Below are 19,078 nucleotides of genomic sequence, written 5' to 3'. Positions count from 1 at the left end.
AGCCATGCTGCTCTGGGACCCAGGGAGGATTACTAACCTCATCACTGTATAATGTATTGCAGGTACTGAAGGGGGCGGGGCTTGACTGGAAGATGTGGGGGAGGGGCTCAGATCTCACCGCCCACTACTATCATTTATAGTGTCTCTCGATTGTTTTGTGTGCAGCTATGGAGACATCAACGGCTGGCTTCTATGGTGTGTAGGTGGATGTCTCTTCACAGCAAAAGATAAGTAGCTCCATTGTGTACAGTGTCTCTCATGCTCTCTGTGTAGGTTGATTTGTGTGTGGAGAAGCCACTGTAACAGCATACACACAGATGAGTAGCTAGCTATGTTGTGTGACAAGTCTCTCATGCTCTCTGTGTAGGTTGATGGTTGTGGAGGAGCCACTGTAACAGCATACATACAGATGAGTAGCAAGTCTTTTATCTCCCTACGTAGGGTGATGGTCTGGCACTACCTAACACTGAATGGCTGCAATTTACAGATGAGTAGCTATAGCTATGTTGTGTAGAAAGTCTTTTATCTCCCTACGTAGGTTAATGGTTGTGTATATATGGATGGACAAGGCGATGGTTTGATGGTCTGGCACTACCTAACACTGAATGACTGCTGTACTTGTTCCTTGGTCTATAATTTATAATTAATATGAAACAAGGTAACATTATAATTTAATGTTTTGTAAATTAAGTCGAACTGATTGTAATTGTACTTCATAACATTGCACAAACCGTGTGACGAGTTGCTTGGACCACTTGTGTCGTCACTTGCGTCGTCTAGGAAAGGATTTATCAATAGCTGGTACAAATTGTTAACCTTATAATTATTAATATTTACCTTGTGCAGGATTGCTGTCTGTTGACGGGGGCTCCATTTCTACATGTGCGTTGTAATAAATTATATCGGTATTCAGTTTAGTTTTAGACCCCACCTTCATCCCAATCAGAAAATTCTTTGTCACTGCCCTGCATGACTGGCTCATCCCTGTCCACTGTTACCTCTTCCATATCCTCTTCCCACTCCTCTGCAGGTTCCTCATCATTCAAGATGTCTTGTAGAACCTCCTCCGTGGTCCAGTGTGGCCTCTTGGACATGCCTGCAGCTCTATATTATTATTAAAAAATGTTTGTTCATGTTATAAATATTTTGTGTTTGTTGGGTGGTATAAAAACAACAGTAGTATTCAAGCGTCTGTATCAAAAAAATTTCTGTATGATAATTATAAGCTTTTTACTTTATATATGGGTACCTTGACAATGGATAGAATTAGAAGGGGTCCTAGATTCAGTCCAGCAGCAGCCCCACCCAGATTCTTTAGCAGCCAAGAGAAGCAGGGCTGCTGCAGCTGACACCTATATTGGTAGAGATGTCAGACTGAAAGTAGTGAGTGGGAGTATTTTCTTACAGTAAATTCAATGGTAAGAAACAGGACCAGACAGTGAGTGAACAAGAAGGGCTTTCCACAGCAAGCCCTGGAAGAGTCTAGCAAACAACAGCTGTTCCCAGGGGTAAAAATAGTGCAGAATTTAATTTTTAGAACAGTTTTTTATGATTTTAGCATTTGGTGTTTGTTTTGTGTGTGATTTTTTCTCAAAGGTGATCATCATTTTGGCAACCAAATATTGTGCAAGGAAACTAAACCTTCTGTGGATGATTTGATTGGTTGTTGTGGTTGGGAAATTTTGTTGCACAGTCTGGCTTGGTGATGATGTGTGATTTGATTATAATGATTTGTCTGGTCAGGAGTGCATTCATTCCTGGTCTGGTATTATGATGATAATAATGATCTGAATTAATTGGTGGTCTTCACTGTTGAATTGATTTGTTGTTGTGGGAATTTCTCATCTCTTCTCTGCACAACACAAACAGCTATGGGTGTAATTAAATTTTTGTTGTCTGGTGTTATAATTATGTATTATTGATAATACTAGGCTGATGGTTGTCAGCTGTGGTGGTGATTGGCTGGTATTGTATTGTGTGGAGTGGATGGTTTTGTTTGAACTGCTGCTCTCAATGTAACCATGCATTTGCTTGTTCTCTTGCAGCCACAATGCACACACACACAGCTCCTCCTACTAGCTACTGTACTATACACTGTAAAAAAAAAAGTGCGGTGAGCACACTAAAACCGTCGCATATAGCACACTTTTTCAAAAAAGCGTGCTATATGCGACGGTTTTAGTGTGTCCACCGCACTTTTTTTCAATCATTTTTTACAGTGTAGCTAGTGTTCCATTCTCTCACTGCTTTTGTCTCCTCTCTCCTCCAGGTACAGACAAGCCATGCTGCTCTGGGACCCAGGGAGGATTACTAACCTCATCACTGTATAATGTATTGCAGGTACTGAAGGGGGAGGGGCTCAGATCTCAACGCCCACTACTATCATTTATAGTGTCTCTTGATTGTTTTGTGTGCAGCTATGGAGACAATAAAGACAAGTATGGCTGGCTTCTATTGTGTGTAGGTGGATGTCTCTTCACAGCAAAAGATAAGTAGTTCCATTGTGTACAGTATCTCTCATGCTCTCTGTGTAGGTTGATTGTGTGGAGGAGCCACTGTAACAGCATACACACAGATGAGTAGCTAGCTATGTCGTGTGGCATGTCTCTCATGCTCTCTGTGTAGGTTGACGGTTGTGGAGGAGCCACATACACACAGATAAGTAGCTAGCTATGTTGTGTGACAAGTCTCTCATGCTCTCTGTGTAGGTTGATGGTTGTGTATATATGGATGGACAAGGTGATGGTTTGATGGTCTGGCACTACCTAACACTGAATGGCTGCTGTACTCGATATACAATTAATATGAAACAACGTAACATAATTTAAAGTTTTGTAAGAACAAGAACAATAGTATAATTATAGTTGTGAATAATTATGATCTTAGAGAATCGAAGTTGACAAAACATTTATTTATCACAGTACTATAATTATTGACAAATCCTTGTTTCCTTCTATCGAGAGGTAGGTACATGACTTCAGTCAATTACCATCTCCATCTCCATGGCAACTATAAGCACATTTAGCGACCGACAACCTGGAAGAAGGAAATAATTACAATATCTCGATCTAATTAAAGGAACTTGCCCTAACATCTCTGTACAGCGTCCCTCATGATACATGCCGGGGGCTGGTGTTCAGTCCTGCACACACACACAGTATATATATATCATTTATTGCATACGTCAATGATCATAATGTCCCACAAATTGTCACCCAAATTAATGCATGTATGTAATTATGCCTCGAGGTGTAGCCGCACGAGGGATACGGTAAAGCTGACTGTGTGTGTATCTGTCTGTCTGTCTGTCTGTCTGTCTGTCTGTGTGTGTGTGTATTCCAGCTATAACTGCTCAACGGTTGCAATGTAACGAAAACTAACAGCTTCTATAGGCTTCTAGCCACGTTCTCTTGGATTTTGATTCGTGGATTAGCAAACTAAAGCTTCTTTCTCGAGTTATGGCTAGTTTGACTCACATTGAAGGCTGTTGCAGTCTCTTCAGAATCTTTTATAGCATCATCTGTCTGCACAAACTTTCTATTCAACATATGAGTTAGCCTTGCACTAAAGCGCTAGCTTTTTGTTAGCTACAATACTCAGAAAATATCTGTTAAAACAGCTAGCTAGCAGTAGCCATTTGTGAAATTGATCTCTTTGGACACACCCTTTAATTATTCCTGTGGATGTAATGCGCATGCGCGCTCATTCCCCACGTGTGAGAAAATAATATCCCAAGATCCTCCTGGCAGAATCATCTTTGTCTTGAGGGCCTGGTATATAAGCCACAAAACAACAATATAGATAACAATATGCATGTACACAGGTCTTTTCTTCTTAGATATTATATACACTGAACTACAGATCCTGGAAGAATCAATTTTCTTCTTTCTTAAGATCCTGGTAAGCCACATAATACAACAATAGATGCATGTAAATATGTCTTTTCTTCTCAGTGACTTTATATAGATAAGCTAACTTTAATACTAATATAACACTCTAATACTTTTAAGCGAAAGCAAAAACATGGCGAGAGGCATTAGCACAGCGCCAGCTTGAACACTAGTTATAGAGAAGTGAACACTAACTAACCCAAAACACCGTCACACATGCAAGGGGGGAGTATACAGTGCATAAAAAATACTAACTATTCCAACTATCGTATAGCGGGTCATTTTCGTGGTGCATTCAGCCCTCTCGCGAGAGCCTAAGACGTTCGCTAGCGCATTCAGCCCAACTTGCGAGAGCCTAAGACTTTTGCTGGTGCATTCAGCCAACTCGCGAGAGCCTAAGACTTTCGCTGGCGCATTTAGCGCACTCACATAAAAAATACAACACAAGGGGGGAGTACAGCGCATAAAAAACATCCAACTATCATATATATAGCGGGTAATTTTCGTGGGGTTATTTTCGTGGCGCATTCAGCCAACTCGCGGGAGCCTAAGACTTTTGCTGGCGCATTCAGAAAACCATAACATTTTTGACTTTCGATCCTCCACAGAATTTAAGTTATGGCAGCTGAAAGATTCACGAATTAAACGGAAGGGGGGGGTCTTTCAACAACCATAACAGTTGTAAAAAAATTTATAATATTCCGAAAGCTTAGAAAAATATACCTTTCAAATGATGTGTTTCAATCCAATATTTCATCCGGGCCCTTAATTTGTTATTTTTAGACCTCGGACCATGGGGACTAAATTGGCAAATAATTTTATCTTTCAAATAAATATGAACTTTGATGGTACCATTTGAAAGGTCTGTTTCTAAGCATTCAGAAAACCTAAGCTTTCCCTGGCGCATTCAGCGCACTCGCATAAACACAAAACAAGGAGGTACACAATTATTGAACCCCCACTCACGGGAACGTAAAACTATTGCTAGTGACTAAACACCGTCACACATGCAAGGGGGGGGTACAACGCAAAAAGCACACAAACTACAAAACACCGTCACACATGCAATGGGAAGTACAGCGCAAAAAGCACGCAAACTACAAAACACCGTCACACATGCAAGGGAGGAGTACAGCACAAAAAGCAAAACTACAAAACACCGTCACACATGCAAGGGGGGAGTACAGCACAAAAAGCACAAACTACAAAACACCGTCACACATGCAAGGGGGGAGTACAGCGCAAAAAGCACAAACTACAAAATACCGTCACACATGCAAGGGGGGAGTACAGCGCAAAAAGCACAAACTACAAAACACAGTCACACATGCAAGGGGGGAGTACAGCGCATAAAAAAGCACAAACTACAAAACACAGTCACACATGCAAGGGGGGAGTACAGCGCAAAAAGCATAAACTACAAAACACAGTCACACATGCAAGGGGGGAGTACAGCGCAAAAAGCATAAACTACAAAACACAGTCACACATGCAAGGGGGGAGTACAGCGCAAACTACAAAACACGTAAAACTATTGCTAGTGAATTGAACCCACTCACGGGAACGTAAAACTATTGCTAGTGAATTGAACCCACTCATGTGAACGCAAAACTATTGCTAGTGACCACTCACGGGAACTTAAAACTATTGCTAGTGAATTGAACCCACTCACGGGAACGCAAAACTATTGCTAGTGAATTGAACCCACTCATGGGAACGCAAAACTATTGCTAGTGAATTGAACCCACTCACGGGAACGTAAAACTATTGCTAGTGAATTTAACCCACTCACGGAAACTTGAAACTATTGCTAGTGAATTGAATCCACCCACGGGAACGTAAAACTATTGCTAGTGAATTAAACCCACTCAAGGGAATGCAAAACTATTGCTAGTGAATTGAACCCACTCACGGGAACGCAAAACTATTGCTAGTGAATTGAACCCACTCACGGGAACGCAAAACTATTGCTAGTGAATTGAACCCACTCACGGGAACGCAAAACTATTGCTAGTGAATTGAACCCACTCACGGGAACGCAAAACTATTGCTAGTGAATTGAACCCACTCACGGGAACGCAAAACTATTGCTAGTGAATTGAACCCACCCACGGGAACGCAAAACTATTGCTAGTGACCACTCACAGGAACTTAAAACTATTGCTAGTGAATTGAACCCACCCACGGGAACGCAAAACTATTGCTAGTGACCACTCACGAGAACTTAAAACTATTGCTAGTGAATTGAACCCACCCACGGGAACGCAAAACTATTGCTAGTGAATTGAACCCACTCATGGGAACGCAAAACTATTGCTAGTGACCACTCACGAGAACTTAAAACTATTGCTAGTGAATTGAACCCACCCACGGGAACGCAAAACTATTGCTAGTGAATTGAACCCACTCATGGGAACGCAAAACTATTGCTAGTGACCACTCACGGGAACTTAAAACTATTGCTAGTGAATTGAACCCACTCACGGGAACGTAAAACTATTGCTAGTGAATTGAACCCACTCACGGGAACGTAAAACTATTGCTAGTGAATTGAACCCACCCACGGGAACGCAAAACTATTGCTAGTGAATTGAACCCACTCACGGGAACGCAAAACTATTGCTAGTGACCACTCACGAGAACTTAAAACTATTGCTAGTGAATTGAACCCACCCACGGGAACGCAAAACTATTGCTAGTGAATTGAACCCACCCACGGGAACGCAAAACTATTGCTAGTGACCACTCACAGGAACTTAAAACTATTGCTAGTGAATTGAACCCACTCACGGGAACGTAAAACTATTGCTAGTGAATTGAACCCACTCATGTGAACGCAAAACTATTGCTAGTGACCACTCACGGGAACTTAAAACTATTGCTAGTGAATTGAACCCACTCACGGGAACGCAAAACTATTGCTAGTGAATTGAACCCACTCATGGGAACGCAAAACTATTGCTAGTGAATTTAACCCACTCACGGAAACTTGAAACTATTGCTAGTGAATTGAATCCACCCACGGGAACGTAAAACTATTGCTAGTGAATTTAACCCACTCACGGAAACTTGAAACTATTGCTAGTGAATTGAATCCACCCACGGGAACGTAAAACTATTGCTAGTGAATTAAACCCACTCAAGGGAATGCAAAACTATTGCTAGTGAATTGAACCCACTCACGGGAACGCAAAACTATTGCTAGTGAATTGAACCCACTCACGGGAACGCAAAACTATTGCTAGTGAATTGAACCCACTCACGGGAACGCAAAACTATTGCTAGTGAATTGAACCCACTCACGGGAACGCAAAACTATTGCTAGTGAATTGAACCCACTCACGGGAACGCAAAACTATTGCTAGTGAATTGAACCCACCCACGGGAACGCAAAACTATTGCTAGTGACCACTCACAGGAACTTAAAACTATTGCTAGTGAATTGAACCCACCCACGGGAACGCAAAACTATTGCTAGTGACCACTCACGAGAACTTAAAACTATTGCTAGTGAATTGAACCCACCCACGGGAACGCAAAACTATTGCTAGTGAATTGAACCCACTCATGGGAACGCAAAACTATTGCTAGTGACCACTCACGAGAACTTAAAACTATTGCTAGTGAATTGAACCCACCCACGGGAACGCAAAACTATTGCTAGTGAATTGAACCCACTCATGGGAACGCAAAACTATTGCTAGTGACCACTCACGGGAACTTAAAACTATTGCTAGTGAATTGAACCCACTCACGGGAACGTAAAACTATTGCTAGTGAATTGAACCCACTCACGGGAACGTAAAACTATTGCTAGTGAATTGAACCCACCCACGGGAACGCAAAACTATTGCTAGTGAATTGAACCCACTCACGGGAACGCAAAACTATTGCTAGTGACCACTCACGAGAACTTAAAACTATTGCTAGTGAATTGAACCCACCCACGGGAACGCAAAACTATTGCTAGTGAATTGAACCCACCCACGGGAACGCAAAACTATTGCTAGTGACCACTCACAGGAACTTAAAACTATTGCTAGTGAATTGAACCCACCCACGGGAACGCAAAACTATTGCTAGTGAATTGAACCCACCCACGGGAACGCAAAACTATTGCTAGTGACCACTCACAGGAACTTAAAACTATTGCTAGTGAATTGAACCCACCCACGGGAACGCAAAACTATTGCTAGTGACCACTCACAGGAACTTAAAACTATTGCTAGTGAATTGAACCCACCCACGGGAACGCAAAACTATTGCTAGTGACCACTCACGAGAACTTAAAACTATTGCTAGTGAATTGAACCCACCCACGGGAACGCAAAACTATTGCTAGTGAATTGAACCCAGTCATGGGAACGCAAAACTATTGCTAGTGACCACTCACGAGAACTTAAAACTATTGCTAGTGAATTGAACCCACCCACGGGAACGCAAAACTATTGCTAGTGAATTGAACCCACTCATGGGAACGCAAAACTATTGCTAGTGACCACTCACGGGAACTTAAAACTATTGCTAGTGAATTGAACCCACTCACGGGAACGTAAAACTATTGCTAGTGAATTGAATCACGGGAACGTAAAACTATTGCTAGTGAATTGAACCCACCCACGGGAACGTAAAACTATTGCTAGTGAATTGAACCCACCCACGGGAACGCAAAACTATTGCTATTGAATTGAACCCACTCACGGGAACGCAAAACTATTGCTAGTGAATTGAACCCACTCACGGGAACGCAAAACTATTGCTAGTGAATTGAACCCACTCACGGAACGCAAAACTATTGCTAGTGAATTGAACCCACCCACGGGAACGCAAAACTATTGCTAGTGAATTGAACCCACCCACGGGAACGTAAACACTAGGGGGGAGTACAGCGAATAACTATTCCAAGCACTGTTAGATAAGTCCTATCACATGAATATGCTCAGATCAAAGTTTGGTCAGGGAAAGAGAGATCAAAGTTTGGTCAGGGAAAGAGTCACACTCTGCACGCGGCAGTACTCACTGTTTCTTAGTATTTTCTCTGACGTCCAATGGGTCGATCATCATCAGCATTCAACAGAGGGAACAACTGACCCTCACGAATCTAACAAGTGAGAGAACAATCAGACCACCAACTCACTAGTACACACAACACTTTCCCCATAAAATGTATAATTTAAGCAACTTTCAGGAGGTCATAACTTCACTAAAAAGCAATCAATATCAAAACTAAGAGATGCATTCTGTAGCTCTAGACAAGGCCTATCACATGACATGCTCAGATCACAGTTCTGGTGGGGGAAAGAGTCACACTCTGCACGCGGCAGTACTCACTATTTCTTAATTGTGTTCCTTTATCTGCAGTGAAAGACGTCCAATGGGTTGTACGCAAACTCCACAGTGTCACCTTGTAACTCCTCCATCATATGTTGTCATAGCAACTTGTCACTGACTCCGCCCCTCTCGTGCTCTCCATCACTGTACGCAATGAAATAACGGATCAACAAATGTGTAGCAATGGATGCATTTGTCACAGAGGCTGTATAGTTTGATCCACTAGTAATGATATCTATTAGCAAATAATTATTGAATGCCAGTCATCTAAAGCAGCCTATACACTATACTAGGTGATCCACTTTTGATCATGACTAGCCACTCACTTGTACACGCTGCGATGCTCTTTGTCTCGTGATCCATTGCTGCTGGTCTTTTGGAGGAGTATCCACCCGATATCCAGCCTTATGGAAGCTCCTAGAGGGAAGGACAAGTGAACGCTTTTCCTCACCAGCCGTCTCCATCTTGTGTGTGAGCGTGTCTGAGGTTTATCAAATCTACAAAATTAAACATATTTTGTCTAATGGTTTGACGATCCTTTACCCACTGGCCATGTGGTGCATTCATTACAGTTCTAATACTCTGAGAGCACATCCATTGGAGTGGTCCTACTAGCTAGCACGGTGCACTGGACACAATGGACCAACACTCTAACTCAGGGGAAAGGTGAGCGCTACCTTTATTAGACTATAAAGTATCATCCAATAGCTCTATCCAATAGTTGATAATACCGTAGAGCTAGAAATAAATGATGATTAATGCTATTTTTGCGAGCGTATTTTTGTATTTCAAGGCCTGTACAATCCATTGAAATCACGGTTACCAAGCATTTAAGCTCACATAATTATAATTATTTCCACTGATTTTGATTCAGATGGAGAACATACTCCATGACTCTGTGCACGACACGCTACGTGGGTGAACTGCAACAAGTCACAAACGTGGGAGGAAGGGGATCTTTTAGCCTCCGTCTCAGGCCGCGCTGAAGATGAGGTTGATGAGGCCATACCACTATCTATGACGAGGCCTAGCATATGCCATTACCTACTCAGCGTGAATGTGATCTGCTGCCAGCATGTGCCAGTCCAGTGGCTGTGCTATAGGATTAGAATGGATGAATGCATGAAAGGATGGAGGTGAGGGGAGATGCTTTGTAGAGACGGGACCTGTTGTAGGCTACTGATAATAATCACGAGGTTCATTGTTTTGTTCATATTTCCCGATAGTATTGCTTGCCCATGTGTTAGACCTTATAGACTCGCAAGCCGTCACTGTTGCAGGCGAACAGTAGACTGGTCAAACTCCGTGTTGAGATTCGTGTTGCACAGTCAGCATATCAGAAAATATTTTAAGTGGCTGCGGTTTTCGTGACGTCAGTATACTGCATGTGATACGTAGAGTTTTCTAGTGAAACGTCACTATCATTGATCTTGTGGTAACCGCATGCGGTTAGTTGCCACAAATATCGTGGCAAACGTTACACGAGTCTCAACACGGAGTTTGACCAGTCTACTGTTCGCCTGCAACAGTGACGGCTTGCGAGTCTAAGACCTTATTGGTGGAGGGAGGTCAATATTGAGCAACCATACCTAGCTGAGTTGGCATGGGCTCAGAGATTTCATATGTCGTGGTATTTTAAACTACAGTATGGTGTAATTGTTTATCCATGCATGTATGGACATGTGGCAGTACTATTGGAGGTGACCTTTCACTAATTATGACCTTTCAATGACATTCTACCAAATTGCTTTGTTTACTGTGAAAGGGGTGGAATGTGACACCTCTCTGAAAAGGGGGAGGATCTGAGCAATGATTATGTTTACTGAGAAACAAGGCTGAAAGGGGCGAAATATCCACTTTATGTGTGGTCCCACTGTGTACACTGTAGCTAAGTGGTTGACTTCTAATAAGGTTTACATTTTAATTGAAGTGAATGTGGTCTGTCGGGATGAGTGGTGGTAGGCTTAAGCGACGAATCTAATAATACCCATATTATCACACCCTCACACCCTCACACAAGACACACCCGCCCACACACAGGAACTGGGTGTACTACTGTTCAAGCTGTGCTTCATGGATACTCCATTTAGTGACAACCCTCTAGCCATAGTCAGTGCTCAGTACAGTATTCCTGAAGACTCTCCCTACACACAAGACCTGCACAACTTGATAGGTGAGACCACGCCCACACACACACACACACACACACACAGGGTATACGTATAAATTTCCCTAAAGACTATTATAATAACGCTTATTCTGCCAGTCTTAAGTATGTTGCTCTAATGGTACGTGTATTCTCCCCCTCATTGTAGCTTACCTGTTGACCTCTGACCCTGAGCTTCGTCCCAGTATCTGGCAAGTGTGTGAGGTGGTGTCCAGGATCACAGGAACCACCAACCATGTCACTAATGTCTTTGTGAGTGCCTTACTATTAGTATACCCTGTATATGTATAGTGGTGGGTAGACCAACAGTGGCTGTATTATAGACGGTGGCCTGCTAACACAGGTCCAAACACATGCTATGGAGACTTTGAGGCCCATTAACCTGGCTGTATTATAGAGGGTGGTCTGCTAACACAGGTCCAAACACATGCTATGGAGACTTTGGGGCCCATTAACCTGGCTGTATTATAGAGGGTGGTCTGCTAACACAGGTTCAAACACATGCTATGGAGACTTTGGGGCCCATTAACCTGGCTGTATTATAGAGGGTGGTCTGCTAACACAGGTCCAAACACATGCTATGGAGACTTTGGGGCCCATTAACCTGGCTGTATTATAGAGTGTGGCCTGCTAACACAGGTCCAAACACATGCTATGGAGACTTTGGGGTCCATTAACCTGGCTGTATTATAGAGGGTGGTCTGCTAACACAGGTCCAAACACATGCTATGGAGACTTTGGGGCCCATTAACCTGGCTGTATTAGAGAGGGTGGCCTGCTAACACAGGTCCAAACACATGCTATGGAGACTTTGGGACCCATTAACCTGGCTGTATTATAGAGGGTGGCCTGCTAACACAGGTCCAAACACATGCTATGGAGACTTTGGGGCCCATTAACCTGGCTGTATTAGAGAGGGTGGCCTGCTAACACAGGTCCAAACACATGCTATGGAGACTTTGGGACCCATTAACCTGGCTGTATTATAGAGGGTGGTCTGCTAACACAGGTCCAAACACATGCTATGGAGACTTTGGGGCCCATTAACCTGGCTGTATTATAGAGGGTGGCCTGCTAACACAGGTCCAAACACATGCTATGGAGACTTTGGGGCCCATTAACCTGGCTGTATTAGAGAGGGTGGCCTGCTAACACAGGTCCAAACACATGCTATGGAGACTTTGGGGCCCATTAACCTGGCTGTATTATAGAGGGTGGCCTGCTAACACAGGTCCAAACACATGCTATGGAGACTTTGGGACCCATTAACCTGGCTGTATTATTGAGGGTGGTTTGCTAACACACCTCACACACCCACACACACCTGCCCCCCCACACACCCACCCGCACACTACACACACACACACACACACACCTCACAGACTAGCAGTCCATTTCCTACGGATGACTTTGGTAGCACTTCATTTGACGGACGTTCCTCTACCCCGCCCACTCATAATACTGCTGACAATGCAAGACGAGATTTGTTTGGAGCACCCCCCCTTTGGAGAGGGTTCAAAGGTTACGAAGACAATGACAACTGTAGATCAATTCGGAGCAGTTCCTTTTAGCTGAATTTAAATATTTATTTTTCCGTGCGTTTAGTATTATTATAAGTGTTGTTTTGTGTGTAGTAGGATCACATGACTCGACTATTGACTGTGTGCAAATGGATTTTTATGCTTTTGCAATTAATCATGTGGGTTTTTGTGGCCGGAAGGGCCCTTGATACAGAGAGAGGGTGTGGCACTTTGCTGCTTTTTACTGCACTGAGAAACAAGGGGCGAATTTGACAGAGTTTGAACAAAGCTTCAATGGCTACTGAACAAGACTCAGAGTGAGTGAACATGTAGACTATAATTACTACTCATGGTAGCACCTTGTGATTGCATGGAGGGAGGCTCATTCCATTAGTAGAGTCAGAGCAGGCTATGATCAGAGGTGGAACACTGTACAGCAAAGTGACAGCTGGATATGTGCATGGTGTCACTTGTATAAACTATATACACATATCAAGTAATTCTCTGTATGACTGACCCCCCAACCATCTATTTTGTACAGTGCTCAAAAGAAGCTAGCCAGGGACTTATTGCAGGCTGTAGACAATAATGACGTCACCAAAGTTAGGTCCCTGTTGGGACAGGGGGCAGACCCCAACCCCCAGCTCTACTGGAGTGACGAGTGGGCGGATAAGATGCCTCCATTACACAGGGCTTGCTTGGAGGGCTACCTTGAGATTGTGAAGACACTTGTTACTCATGGAGCTCGTACTGATAAAGGTGGTGGGATCTTAAACAGGACTCCACTTCACTATGCATGCCTGGGAGGTCATAAAGAGGTGGTGCAGTACTTGAAGGAGATCGGGTGCAGCACTGGTAAGTAGTCATTATAATTATTTGTGTATTGTAATTGTTTCTCCATATCATTATGGTATCTGAATTATATACATGTACTGTGTAGCAATATCAATTGTGTCAGTAATTTCGCGTAGTATCATAATTATTTGCGATGCAGTAGTCGTAGCACTGGTAAGTAGTCGTTGTGTATGTGAAGTTTTCATACCATGCATACAGCTGAAAGTTTAATAGTGTTACATTTCAATTTCGAATAATTATTTGCAATGTACGTACACTTGTTTGAAATACATAAACATTTGCTATACGGTTGCCATAGTAATATCTGTTAAAAATATATGTGATAGTTGAACTTTGTTCCACAACAGATGTGAGGGATAATAGTAACAGGACTCAGGCATTTCTGTATGCTCTTTAGAAATCCCATACCTAATTTCCACAAAAAGTGGTGTATCAAGCTCAAATTTTGCACACCAATAGAACAAGGCATGCCCTTTCCTATGCTACCTTTACTTTCTCTGTACGACAAGTGGTTGTGGTACAATGACATGTTTGGTCCATCTTGACCACTATACACTTACGTATACATGGCTGAAGTTAAACTCGTCACTAGAAATCCCATACCTAACTTCCACAAACAGTGGTGTATCAAGCTTGAATTTGGTACACCAATAGAACAAGGCATGCCCTTTCCTATGCTACCTTTATTTTTTCTGTACGACAAGTGGTTGTGGTACAATGACATGTTTGGTCCATCTTGACCACTATACACTTACGTACATGGCTGAAGTTAAACTCGTCACTAGAAATCCCATACCTAACTTCCGCACACAGTCGTGTATCACGTTCAAACTTTGTATACCAATATTAATAAGACCAACTATTTCTATTTGTATAGGCTTGTTTTATTTTTCCGCAATTTTGAGTCTATAGTCTATAATAACATATCTCACTTAATTATTGAGTATATTGAGTATCACCACACACAGATGTGAGGGACAAGTGGGGCGGAACACTACTGCACGACGCTTGTGGGAGAGGACATATACAACTAGTGAAATACCTAGTTGAGGAACTAAAGTGGGATGTTGGTGAGTGATTTCCGTATAGTGGGTACTGTTTCATTAGATCCTCTGATAGACAACCCGTGAATATATTAATGTGGTTCAATGTGCATGTAATGAAACAATCAGTGTACCTGCCGTTGTATCGTCATGGCAACTGCAATACAATACACTGTTGGTACATGATAATAAAATAATGTAGTCATCCTGCATGGTAATGAATGCTGTCAGTACTACTACAAGATCTCTGTCCCTCACCTGTTCCAGATGTGACTGATAATGATGGCAGGACTCCTCTTGTCTGGGCAGTACTGATGGGGAACACTGAAGTTGCTGACTATCTCAAGTCTGTAGTCTCCACTCCTGAACCAGGTATGTGTCACTAGAAATCCCATACCTAATTTCCACAAATATTGGTATAGCAAGTTCAAACTTGGCACACCAATAGAGCAAGCTATGCCGGTTCCATTGATACCTTCCTTGTTTTTGTAGGACAATTGGTTGTGGTACAATTACACGTTTTGTAGACACCAATAATACCTGGAATGTTAGTAGCTCCCACGCACATTCCATTCTACTACTTGGCTTATAAATACGATCACTAGCACTTGTGTGGGTGCGTCTACTGTTATATAAATCGGAGAGTTTTCTGAATCACTATTGCAATATATTATAATGTACTTTATGTGTTACATGACATAATTATTATGCCTCGGTGCGCATGCGCAAGCGAGGTGTGTGTGTGTGTGTGTGTGTGTGTGTGTGTGTGTGTGTGTGTGTGTGTGTTGTGTGTGTGTGTGTGTGTGTGTGTGTGTGTGTGGATCGCTACAGCTGCTCTAGGTGTGCAAGTAAGAGTTTCCATAGGCTTCTAGTCATGTTTTCTTGGATTTTAATTTGTGAATTTGCAAAATAATGCTTGGTTCTCGAGTTATGCCTAGTTTTGCTTACTTGGAATGTCATTGCAGCCTTTTCAGAAGAGCACGTAGCCAAACTTGTTTGCTAGTGCATATATTCGAGTTCATATGGTGTATCAAGGTCAAATTTTGCACACCACTAGAGCAAGCTATGCCGGTTCCATTGATACCTTCAATGTTTTCGTAAGACAAATGGTTGTGGTAGTGTTTTGTAGACCCCAATAATACCTGTGGTAGAATGTGGAATAGATATGCTATGCAAGTCCCACGCACATTCCATTCTACACTAAGCTGTGTAAACTGTTAGCAAAAACCACATCCTCTGTGTGTGTGTGTGTGTGGGGGTGTGTGTGTGTGTGTGTGTGTGTGTGTGTGTGTGAGTGTGTGTGAGTGTGTGTGTGTGTGTGTGAGTGTGTGTGAGTGTGTGTGTGTGTGTGTGTGTGTGTGTTTGAGGGTATTCAAACGGAATGCTCACTTAAATTAATCTTTAAAAAGGTTGGCATCTGATGTCTTAATATTTAGGTATAGTAAACTTAGTGGTGGATCTTTGAGACCTTGTATTATCCTATCTATAGTTAGGCAAGCAAAAAGCAAAAACAAAAAAAGGAAAAGAGAACAAAAGAGCAAACAGCACAAAACTATGCATACAGGTAGAAAAAGCAAACAGATGCCCGACCTTGAGAGTCGAGAATGATGGGTTAAAGAGTCTTTAACGGTACACCAACCCTCCCCATTCATCTGTTGCATTCAGAACAACTAGTATACTGAATAATTATTGTAATATTGACTTGGGGCCATGCTCATTGTAAGCTATATTCACATTTTAGGTATAAGGCTGACATAAAGTATAGAACTTGTCTTAGACTTTATATTGGCTGCTGTAATACTTCAACTTAGCTTGTGCATGGCTTGTGTCAGCTAAATCTGACCTTGAGGGAGGCTTAATTTATAAGGCCTAGGAACAGGCCTGTATTGTCTGGGCCAGGTTTTGTGGTGGTAGTATCTGATAATGGGGATGGGTCTATGTGGTTTTTCTATAGGTGGCAAGCACAAAACAATCATTAACCTCTAATTTTGGTTCTTAGAAATTAGCACAAGGTATTAGTCAAAATAAATAGATAGTAGTGTGTGGTGTGTGTGTGTGCGTGCGTGGGTGGGTGTGTGTGTGTGTGTGTGTGTGTGTGTGCGTGCGTGTGTGTGTGGGTGGGTGTGAGTGGGTGTGTGTGAGTGTGTGTTTGTGGGTGTGTGTGTTTGTGGGTGTGTGTTTGTGGGTGTGTGTGTTTGTGGGTGTGTGTGTTTGTGGGTGTGTGTGTGTGTGTGTGTGTGTGTGTGGGTGTGGGTGAGTGGGTGGGTGGGTGGGTGTGTGTGTAGACCGCTACAGCTGCTCTAGGATCAATGAAGTGCAAGTAAGAGTTTCTATAGGCTTCTAGTCATGTTTACTTGGATTTTAATTCGTGGATTTTAAAAATAATGCTTGGTTCTCGAGTTATGCCTAGTTTAGCTTACTTGGAATGCCTTTTCAGAAGAGCATGTAGCCAAAGTTGTCCATGGAGTGTTGCTACTCTACTTAGTAGTTAGCTCTGCACTAGAACGCTAGCTATTGGTAGCTGCAAGAGTGAGAAGAAAGCTGCAAGGCTCTGCTGATGCTGCCACTATAATTTTATATAGCATCGCGATCGTTTTTAACAACAATCATGGTCGATCATTACCCACTCTTTGAGTTTCCCTATATTCTGCTTACAGTAAAATTGCAAAAATGATAAATGTGTGTATAAGCTATTGCTAGTAGCTTTATTTGTTATGTTGTTTGACACCTCCACCGAGGCATCAGCACCCGCTGTGCTTTCATTATTACTGTACACCTCAGATACTCCAAATGGTTCCGAACAACTTTCTTCAAAGGATGATCCTAACCTAACCTCATCAAGTGAGTAATAATATTATGAAGTATCAATCAGTGGTACGTTTAAATTAAGAGAAGTGGGCGTGCTGCTCAGACTCAGTCAAAATCATACTGTAGCTATTTTTTAGAGCTGCCGTTCATGTGTAAATTGATACAGCCTCACACTTTTAAACGTTCCCTAGTATACATAGTGAGTTGCATACTCTCTTCTCTTTATACACACACGCTTTGTGTAATGCTGAAAACACGTTAACACTATAATAATACTCATGACCCTGTGATTGAAAGGGTTTACTGCATGTACGCCCATATATGGAGTTAGGGTTTACGAATACATTATTCTATTGTGCTTATTCTTCATGCCTCGATGCTTACTCTGGCTCTTAACCACTTTTTGTTAATTAGATTTTAACTAGTTCAAATATTCGAGTTTATGGCTAGTTTTTTTGCCTCCTTGGAGTAGAATCTTTAGTCTCAGTTTAGACTCTTGCATAGCAATAGTGTCCCTGCAATAGAGCGAAGATATTTTTAGTAGCCAGGGTGATAAAAGAGCTGCCACCAGCATCAAATGTACTGTCTACCACGTCTGTCTACCACGTGTTGTTGTTTTTAACTTTGAACTTTTAGAATCCTTTTAGCAAGTCAATCATCTCCTACCCCGAGGCCATAGCAATTTATTTGATACGGCCTCTTGTTTAGATGTTGCCCAGTACATATAGCCCACTTCTCTTTATATAATACGCTATAATTATATAGCTAGCTAGCTTGAGACAGAGGTTAGGTTTGTTACAGCTGCTCTTCACAGCTCTCTTAATAGAGCCTACGTTAGTGTTATATGGGCGTGGTCCGTCCATCGATGGAGGCTAGTGTCAGCTTTTCAGTCCATTATACTGATACCAGACCCTCTTCCTTGGAGGTGAAGTGGACGTGGGGACGAGGATAGCTAAAGCACCACCCACCTCCCTATTGATTGCATTGCATGAATTCACTTTTACCTGTTTTGTGAGTTAGTGCTGCCTCCGTTGTGAATAGCAGTGCTGTCGGGTAGTAAGTAGTGGTATTTTAGCGTAACCTTATAGCACTACCCACCTCCCTATTGATGGCATTGCTCTCACATTTGACTTATTTGTGGTATTTTGTGGTATGAATTCCTTAGGGTTAGTGCTGCCTCCGTTGTGAATTTGTTGCTTCGTGACAACCTGTTATGCTGCATAGATGCTCAAATGTCATTGGTTGCTACTTGGAACGCAGTATATGACGCATGCAACACTATTACGCACTATCAGCATTAAGTTGATTATAACGTGATGCCCTCGTGATGTACTGCTAATACAACTCTTGCTCTCGTGCTCTAGTTGTATTAGCAGTACATCCCTCGTGCATGAGTAATAACACACAGTAGCCGTCAGAATAAAGTTCCTGTACCGTTTACATGGCACGTCACGTTGTCGTTTT

The 19,078-nt window shown here is 42.4% G+C and overlaps 1 protein-coding gene and 3 long non-coding RNA genes across 9 annotated transcripts in view; 2 read left to right on the top strand and 2 right to left on the bottom strand.

The window, feature by feature from the left end:
• LOC135352129 (protein phosphatase 1 regulatory subunit 12A-like) overlaps positions 1-19,078 on the top strand; it is a 77,673-nt gene that overhangs the window by 52,423 nt on the left and 6,172 nt on the right. The window contains exons 1-5 of one of the 6 annotated variants that reach the window (XM_064551343.1): positions 13,083-13,225; positions 13,450-13,763; positions 14,732-14,833; positions 15,074-15,178; positions 17,588-17,647. The exons of 2 other annotated variants lie outside the window; for them this stretch is intronic. In XM_064551343.1, coding sequence (XP_064407413.1) covers positions 13,203-13,225; positions 13,450-13,763; positions 14,732-14,833; positions 15,074-15,178; positions 17,588-17,647 — 604 coding nt within the window. In that variant the 5' untranslated portion in view covers positions 13,083-13,202. Of the gene's footprint in view, positions 1-13,082; positions 13,226-13,449; positions 13,764-14,731; positions 14,834-15,073; positions 15,179-17,587; positions 17,648-19,078 lie in introns of those variants that run through there. 3 more of the 6 variants (XM_064551349.1, XM_064551354.1, XM_064551352.1) reach the window with 3 other exon arrangements.
• LOC135333913 (uncharacterized) lies at positions 122-1,920 on the top strand. Its single transcript, XR_010394130.1, has 3 exons — positions 122-658; positions 847-882; positions 1,031-1,920. It is a non-coding gene; the product is annotated as an uncharacterized LOC135333913 (long non-coding RNA).
• LOC135333272 (uncharacterized) overlaps positions 2,806-19,078 on the bottom strand; it is a 28,088-nt gene continuing 11,815 nt past the window's right edge. The window contains exon 8 of the long non-coding RNA XR_010393803.1: positions 2,806-3,142. This is a non-coding gene — a long non-coding RNA (uncharacterized LOC135333272). The remainder of the gene's footprint in view (positions 3,143-19,078) is intronic.
• LOC135333783 (uncharacterized) lies at positions 9,023-11,741 on the bottom strand. Its single transcript, XR_010394046.1, has 3 exons — positions 10,773-11,741; positions 9,548-10,470; positions 9,023-9,365 (listed from the first exon to the last, which is right to left on the bottom strand). It is a non-coding gene; the product is annotated as an uncharacterized LOC135333783 (long non-coding RNA).

The sequence above is a fragment of the Halichondria panicea genome, chromosome 1 (genome assembly GCF_963675165.1).
Source record: "Halichondria panicea chromosome 1, odHalPani1.1, whole genome shotgun sequence".
NCBI lineage: Eukaryota > Metazoa > Porifera > Demospongiae > Suberitida > Halichondriidae > Halichondria > Halichondria panicea.
The sequence above is the reverse complement of the archived record's forward strand: the minus strand, read 5'-3'. Positions and strand labels throughout refer to the sequence as shown.